Here is an 8456-nt window from a genome sequence, read left to right as displayed (position 1 = left end):
TTTTTATGCATGAATGATGTATTGGGTTCAAAATTAAATAGGCAACTCCAACATTTACATAAGATTATATAAATAGGTGAAGTTATTATAAATCTCATCATTTAAGTAAATATAATGACCATGCAAATTTCCAATGCCCTAGATTCAATTATGTCATCGTCACAAATCTTGTTACCAAGATTTTCTCCCAAAGGAAAATCTTGCAATAAAATAAATAATTGTTTTTCTTAAACTACACTACAAGAATTCTGCGGATTAGCGACGAACGCTATCTGACGCTAATCCATCGCAAATCTGTCGCTGAACTGTTTAGCGACGGATTAGCGTTTAGGTTTTACGGATTGTCATGTTATAATACGTAAGAATTATTGGGGTTTTGTTTGATTGTGTTTTTTTTTTGGTTTGTTGTTTTCTAGGGATGCAGTTTTGCTGTCTGTACTTTTCCTGGTTCTTGTGTTTCCTGAGGATTTCTGTGTAGAATTTTTTTTCCTTTGATTTTCTGAATCCAGCTTTCAGTAATTTTGAGTCTGGAATGATCGTCCTTGTTTCAAATAAGAGAATTTTGAGTTGCTTTTCTCTTTTGTTTCTTAACCTGTTCGAGTTACCTTGTTACTCAATGACTTGGTTACCAAAACATTTGTTAACTGTCGTTTTGAAAAAAAATTGGAAGTTAGTTTTTTATCATGTCTTATTCAAATGTGATCGTATGGGAGTATTTTTTGTTGTATATACCAAAATAAATATTACAATTATAGGCTTTGCACCAGATCTTTTTCCTTCTGTTTTCTTTTTGGTGTAAAGTTGCTCTGCATTCTGTTGCAACTAAGTAGACTTCATATTTTAAATTGTTATGATTCCTGGCTGATGCTAATAATTTGTGATTAGATGTTAATCATTGTTTCTTCCAGTCATAGTCATGTTTTTGCTCTGTTAGAAGATATGAGTACATTGTAAGTGGTATAAAGGATGGCTTGTCATTAGTTTTTTTTTTCTTGTGGGATACTCGGTTAATCTGGTAACAATTGATTACATCTATGTAGGTTTAATTTCAGATACTATTGAAGGTTGTGACTGCTGTATCACCAATTGGCTAAAGTTTACAGGGCAGTGGTTTGAAGGACATAGTGTGAATCCCAATTTTCTTAAACAAACTTTGTAACGGATATGGGCCTTGTGTTTCTTTCTTGAAATAAAACAGTAGCCTCACTTCTTTGTGATGTTCAAATCTTCCTAAATTTCCATTCTTTTTGCATCACCCATGTTATACCGGGTTGGTGCAGGTGAGGCCAAGCCATTCTAGCTTGGTCTTGCCTATTCCTGCATCTTTTGGACAACTTGATTCTCCTTGTCTTACAGTAATCAATCATACTCCTTATGTGTATTCATATTCTCCTTGCATTCTTTATGTGCTATTCTTAACTCTCCTCTCCAGCATTTTGATTGAAAATGTTGTTACTATCAATAGTTCTTGACAAAATTTGCACTCCTTTCAGGATAGACTTCAAAATCAGGACTGTCGAGCTTGATGGGTCGGGTATCTTTCTTAATCATTTTTCATCAATATTGGATATTGTCATGTAAGAGCGAACCTGCTTAGTTTATAGTACAGAAGACTTGTAGCTAAAGTCTGCCACAGTGATGCATCCTTCCAAATAAGAAATTCATCTCCCGTTGACTTAGATTAAAAACATGATAGAAATTAGCCTAGTGATTCCCATTATACACACACACCAAGACACAACCCACATGCACACCCATGTTATTTTTAATGTATATACCCTGACACAATGTTTATCTGTTTTTTTCTAGGCTGTGCCTACTTCACAAGGACAGGCTCTTGCTGACGAGTATGGCATCAAGTTCTTTGAAACTGTAAGTGATATCAAATGCCATTATATGTTATTTTGAAACTGGAGATCAATCTAGTTTTTTAGGCCTACTGCTTTTTTGGGAATGCTCATATGAGTAGAACATAACTCTGTTGGAGGTGATCCAAAGAGTCAGCAATTCTTCAATACCAAAAGTGTTGAGTTACAGGCTATGCCTAGCTAGTCACCGTTGGACTTGGATGACATGAACCTGAGTCCATGGCTTAAATTATAAAATGTTCAAATACTCTCCACATTTTGCTACTGACATAACCGATGTGTTGCAGAGTGCAAAGACAAATCTAAATGTGCAAAGACAAAGCTGATTGCAAGAGATATAGAGCAAAGGCTCGCTGACACGGACTCTAAGGCCAAGGTACCAGATACATTCAACGTGAAAAGTAGTTGCTGATTTTTCATATCTGTTGCCCTGTGGTTTATTTAAAAGGTTTTGGATTTTGTCTTTTGGGGTAGCTGTGATGAAGCCTAACTCTCTTTATTACAGCCTCAAGCCGCCAAGCTTAACAAGCCAGACGCAACAGGTGGAGATGGCAAAGCTCCTGAGAAATCAGCTTGCTGCAGTTCTTGAGGTCAGGGTCAGGAAGTGACTCCCTTGGAAGCTAATCGTTTATTTTCTTCCTGCAGCTGATAATGGTATGATGTTGGTATGGGGGGTGCTTGTATTTTTCAACGTATCATTCTTTTCAACTATTAGCGTTGAATTTAGTCTTTTGGTTAAGAGGAATGATATGTCACAGTTCTGGTTATGTAGTTGTTGCTAGTTTATCAGACATACTTCTATCTATAGAGCAATCGTTGGAGTCTATTGCTAATAGGGTCAGACAAAAAGCCTTTCACTTCAAGTAGAATTAGTAGCAAAGTGATTCATGCACACACACACACACATGTATGCAGACATATGTATATATGTTTGCATTTGTTTAAATGGAAGCACTTTCGTTCAAGATTGTAAGAGTTAACATTATTTGCAGTTCAGGTCTAAGAATGTACATGTCTGCATATACAGTTGCACATTCTTCACAAGAAGATATGCACAATACTTTGCAGTTCAGGTCTAAGAACGTACATGTCTGCTTGCCAGCATATACAATTACACATTCTTCACAAGAAGATATGCACAATACTTGCAATGCATAAATACATGAATATGCAAATGAGCATAAAAATTGGTATGACTGTTTCTGTGGAGCTCATATACTGACTACTGTGCAGATGCATTGAAACTTTATAATGATGCATGCGTTAATGTTGATGCCACAATTGTTCCTTGTTTTGATGAACTGAGGGAACTGAGGAGTTGCCACTTTCATAAAACTGTGGAAATAAATGAACAATCTGGGAAGAATCTGCAACAAGAATATGTTGAAAGTATCCATTATCCAGTCTAAGGGTTAAAATTTTGGGCACAGGGTGTAGGTTTTTTTTTGTCCAGGGGTAATCTGGGCATTGACAAAAGTAGTTAGATGTCTAAATGTTGATCACATCTTTTCTTCTCTTATTGTCATTAGGTGGATGAACCATTGCATGTTCTACCACTTTATTTTTCAAATAACAGATTTTCACTGGCGCACTGTTTGCGCCAGTGAAAGTGTTTCACTGGCACTGAATTTGCACCATTGAAAAAGATTTTCACTGGCGAATGTAAATTGCACAGTAAAACTTTTCCCGGTTGAGGCTTTTACTGGCGCAGCTCGAATTTCTTGTAGTGGCTTAAATTTCTTAGTGTTAATTTGAATGTATTACTCTTATAACAAAATTCAACCAAATAAAAATTGAAAATAAAAGATAAATGGATGCTATAAAATGTTTAATTACTAACTTGGCTATTGCTAGGAATAATAAAACCAGCGAACTTGAGTCACGGTCAAGCCGTTTTCACTTTAGTCTATATACATATAAAGCTCTGTTTGGAAATTAACTGATAACTGAGATGAGAATAGGGGATTTCAGATTCTTGTGAAAGTATTGTAATGGTGGTGGTTTGATAAAATCAGGTCCCCCCCTTCTTTTTTTGTTATTTGTACTTAGAGAAACCACTCCAGGATCATATGCGTAGTTGCCCTGACTCTGTCCTGACAGCATAAAAACTCTGCGGCTTTACCCCTCCCTTTGGAAAGAGGGGGGGGAGGGGCGTAGCCAGGGGGGGGCAGGACTGGGCTGTAGCCCAGTCCTGCCTCCCGAAACAGTTAATTTTTTTTTTTAAAGCCCAGCCCTGATTCCATATGAAATAGATTTTTATCCATTTTTTAGCCCAGCCCTGACTGCAGCAAATAGTTTGATTTGTCTATATGAAGTAGATTTTTATTAATAATTGTAGCCATTTTTTATTTTATCTCAAAAAAAAGTTTTTTCGGGGGCGCTGCCCCCGACTATCACACAATTTTTTTTTCTACACCCCTGTTTGCCCCCCCTCGCATGAATCCTATCTACGCCCCAGGAGGGGGGCAGATCTATGACGTGGCTGGCAGTGATTTTGCCGGAGTATCTTTTACTAGGTACTCAGCTGATAACTGAATATGCTCCTGTTTATACATGTATTCAAAACTATATTCGATAACTACCGCATCTTAGGCATGGTGGCTGCCGAATCCAGGAATTGGTGACTCCCATTTTTCCAGTCACACACTCGCTCTGACTCCCAATTCTTAAATAGAGGTTACCATTTGTAGTCAGTGTCAAATGTGACATTAGGCAGGTGCTCACATGAAACACAGTTTTACCGTCTAATCATAAGATTTCATACTAAAACGCTCCTCTTTTGTTCTTTTTAGATTAAAACAAGCACCTTTTTACCTGGAAGGGGTTAGCGTAGTTAGAACGGGCCTTGGCTCTGGCATACCAACCATCAGTCGGGGTTTGATTCTTGCGGCGCTACCCCTTGCATAAGCCCAAGTCCAGCATAGGTCATGGGGGTGAGGGTCTTAATTAGCCACGGCATTTTACTCCTCTGAGGACAGCGATTAAGTCTCCGTACCCCGAGCTGCGGTTTTCCGGTGTAAAATACGGAAGAAAAAGTGGCACCTTTAGAACTCATTTGTTTCACTTGGTGTTGTGGAAAAAGGGCTACCTTTTTTGGGTTAACTAAAACAAACACCTCATCGTGGGGTTCACGTAGGATTCACATTTCCATATGAAAAACATCTGTTTCATAGGCATCAGGGGTGCAAATGGGTCAGATTTAGGACGGAGGTTTTGCAATTTTTAGCTGTTTTGGTTTCGACCAAATCCAACTCTTCCTTGTATTTAGCTGTTCTGGATGTGACCCGTTTGCTTCCCTGATAGGCATATGACAAATATATTGCTGGTATTTGTGAAAGCAAATTTCTTGCAGGGTAACGGCGTGAAAGGCTTTCCTTAACCCGTGCCGAGCCTGGGTTGTTTGAATTTGGCTCGCTTTAAAATGCCAGTGTTCAAGCTCAGAGCTGAGCTTGAACAACATTGTTCAGACTATGACCATTGTTCCAAAAAGACTTACCTGTCGAGGAAGAGACTAATGCCCAAATTAAAGAGATAATGACTTTTTAGTTTTATTTTGCAATCATATATATATATATATATATATAACAACAACTACGTCTTCATCCCAAAACGATTGGAGTCGGCCATATGAACCAAAAAAGAAAATCATTCTGGGTCTTTCACATGAATCCTTCTCCTCCAATCATTTCTACGTGAGGTTCAAAGCATTCATATTCTTTTCTATCATCTCCATATATATATATATATATATATATATATATATATAATTTTATGTGAGCCTTATCGAGCTTTTCCAAATTAATTTGATCAAACGTTTATTCATACCGAGCCTGGACTTGTGTTCAAGGCTCGTTTATTTTTTTTTTCGAACGAGATCGAGCGGAGCTTAAACAGGTGAAGCCCGAGCTAGCGGTTCGTTGTGCATCCCTACCGGTACCCGCGCCTATTGGAATTTGGAACAAATGGGTCCTACTGGTAATTTGCATATTTGTATATTGAAAAAAAAAAGCCTTTTTTTTTTTTGCGGCCGAAAACAGAAGGGTGGTGTGCGTTAGAGATTAGATTATCCTTTCATCAATTCCCCCAAGAGAGGACGGCGTGTGTTGTTTCTGCGTCCTCCACAGAAGCAGAGCCTTCTAACGAAACACTGTTCATTGTGTGGCACGCGGAGAAGAAGTCGCGGTTCGTAGCAAAGATGGCAACAGCTGCTGCAACTCTCCCCTCTTCCTCCTCCTCCTCCTCATCATCATCATCATTCCCCAACGGAAGAAGAAGACCCACTTCCACACCCTTCTTTTTACAGGCGCTTTGATAACCTTTTCAGCCATTGATTTTCCTTCTTTTTCTTTTCTCGGCAATTCAACATTTGCCTGATCATCGTTTTCTGAGGCTTGTGTGTGTGTGTGTGTGTTGATACAGAAAGAAAGGAGCAGCTTCCATGGGCGTGGGCTGTCCATCGCCGAGGGCAAAACGGGAATTCTCTCCCGAGCGGAGGGTATCAGGAGGAGGGGTCTGGAGGTGAGGGCGAAGACGGCGGGGGCATCGAAGAGCATCGAGGTGGAGGTGGACAAGCCCCTCGGCCTCACCCTCGGTCCGAAGCCCGGAGGTGGCGTCGTCATCACGGTTTGGTTTTTTAAGTGGCATCCTAGTGATTTTCTTGAAGCTTAGGGGTGTTTTTTTTCGTAGTCCTTATCTCTCTTCTGTATGTGGTGTGAAGGCTGTGGATGGACGGGGGAACGCGGCCAAGGCAGGGCTGAAGGTCGGCGATCAGGTGATTTACACGAGCAGCTTCTTCGGCGATGAACTTTGGCCCGCAGATAAGCTGGGATTTACCAAAACTGCCATCCAGGCCAAGCCCGACTCCGTCTACTTTGTGGTCAGCAGGTCACACTACTCCCAATCTTGCATTCCCTTCTCTAATCCAATCACCACACTCTAACATGAAAAATTTTCTCATGTCACACAGAGGAGAAAAATTTTCATTTCATGGAGAAAAAATCTCCCGTGAGCAAAATTTTCTTTTCCTATGAGATATTTTTCACCCTTCCAAATGTAACCTTTAAGGCACTTCTTTTAACAGTTAGTTACTGCATTCTTCTCGCGTCCGCTTCTTTTAGAAATCGGCTCCACACTCATGTCGTCCTTTATCTTCGTACCTCTCTGAGATTTCGTTGATGCAAGTTTTTTTTTTTTTTAAATCGGACTCCATGGATGTGATCTACATCGTTCTTTTAGTGAAGATTGGCATTTAAATTGCCGAAATCGGACTTGTGCAGGTTTTTTGGGCAATTCAAGAATCGACCTTTAACAAAGCACACAATTTTCTGATTTAAAAAGTCATATTTTTTCATCTAAAAAATATGATCCAAGGTCGATTCTTATTAAATTGACCGTGTTGAATCCCTTTATAAGGTCAGATTTGATTAAACCAACTTGCAACATATGATTTTAAGAGAGGCATGAAGATGGGGATGGCATAGGGGTTGAGTGGAACCAACTTCTTTTATGGAGTGGATCAAGTGCAATCACATTGCACACTTTGAATGTGTCGTTGTCTCACCACCCACCATCTCTGGGTAGAAGATGGTCAGATCAAGCAGTCTCTTGTGTGGGATCCTTCTTATTAGCTCACTCACTTTCTATTCATATATGCATCTTATAACTACGAGTCTAAGCATGATCTAAAAGACTAGGCTCATGGAATCATTTTCCTTGCTGTGAAATAATGTTGGGAAAATGTAGGGGAGCGGATGTGGACGTGAAGCGGTTGCCGAAGCGGCCAGCTCCCCCCAGATTCGGGCGAAAGCTAACAGAAGCACAAAAGATGAGTCCTCTTCTTCTTCCTCCTCTATTGCACCCTCTCTGTCTTCTTCCATAACTCTGTTTGTTGTGGGCCTTAGTACCTAAAGTTTTCCTTTGTTTGTGCTTATGGAAATTGTTTGGCCAAACTGAAGATGGTCGGAAGCGTTTCTTTACTAAACAAGTTTTACTGGGAACTTTCTGCAGGCTCGAGCCACACACATCTGTCTTGATTGTGGGTTCATTTACACACTGCAGAAATCTTTTGAGGAGCAGGCAAGCTTCTCTTTACATAGAATCTTTTCGGTTCAAGCTGTTGGGAGGAATGAGGCAATTGTTTGCTTGTTTTCTGTCAATGATGTGCATGGCAAAGTGTTTTTTACTTCATTTTTTTTTAACATTTGCAGCCTGAGAACTACGCCTGTCCGCAATGCTCGGCTCCGAAGAAGCGGTTCGCCCGATACGATGTGAACACGGGAAAACCGATCGGAGGTGGACTGCCTCCCATTGGAGTGATTTTTGGTCTTGTTGCTGGTATTGCAGGTGTTGCAGCGCTACTTGTTTATGGCCTTCAATAAACTTGGAAGTGGTAATTTTCTTATTTATTGTCATAAGCTATATATATATATATATATATATATAGGAGCAAATTGGATTCCCCTTGAAATTGTCGAGTTGATTCCCAAGTGAGCCTGTTGACTCAAGTGCCGAAGCTTATTTGAGAATGACTCTCTCTCTCTCTCTCTCTCTCTCTCTCTCCATATGTTGAAGCCAATTCTCCAAACCTCC

The 8456-nt window shown here is 39.9% G+C and overlaps 1 protein-coding gene and 1 long non-coding RNA gene across 2 annotated transcripts; both read left to right on the top strand.

The window, feature by feature from the left end:
• Positions 1 to 326: 326 nt before the first annotated feature.
• Positions 327 to 2594, top strand: LOC149819064 (uncharacterized). Its single transcript, XR_016427347.1, has 3 exons — positions 327 to 1872; positions 2156 to 2244; positions 2374 to 2594. It is a non-coding gene; the product is annotated as an uncharacterized LOC149819064 (long non-coding RNA).
• Positions 2595 to 5959: 3365 nt separating this feature from the next.
• Positions 5960 to 8369, top strand: ENH1 (rubredoxin family protein). The gene is made up of 6 exons (XM_089984041.1): positions 5960 to 6171; positions 6288 to 6491; positions 6586 to 6752; positions 7611 to 7692; positions 7875 to 7943; positions 8075 to 8369. Exons 1-6 carry the CDS (start codon positions 6064 to 6066, stop codon positions 8243 to 8245), a joined length of 801 nt encoding a protein of 266 aa, XP_089840167.1. The 5' UTR covers positions 5960 to 6063; the 3' UTR covers positions 8246 to 8369.
• Positions 8370 to 8456: the final 87 nt, after the last annotated feature.

The sequence above is a fragment of the Nuphar pumila genome, chromosome 13 (genome assembly GCF_984573655.1).
Source record: "Nuphar pumila chromosome 13, dmNupPumi1.hap1.1, whole genome shotgun sequence".
Taxonomy (NCBI): domain Eukaryota; kingdom Viridiplantae; phylum Streptophyta; class Magnoliopsida; order Nymphaeales; family Nymphaeaceae; genus Nuphar; species Nuphar pumila.
The sequence above is the reverse complement of the archived record's forward strand: the minus strand, read 5'-3'. Positions and strand labels throughout refer to the sequence as shown.

Coding starts and splice junctions, on each gene's coding strand:
- ENH1 (XM_089984041.1), top strand. CDS start 6,064: ATGGCAACAGCTGCTGCAACTCTCCCCTCTTCCTCCTCCTCCTCCTCA. Junction 6,172..6,287: donor CCACACCCTTCTTTTTACAG/GCGCTTTGATAA, acceptor GTGTTGATACAG/AAAGAAAGGAGCAGCTTCCA. Junction 7,944..8,074: donor AGAAATCTTTTGAGGAGCAG/GCAAGCTTCTCT, acceptor TAACATTTGCAG/CCTGAGAACTACGCCTGTCC.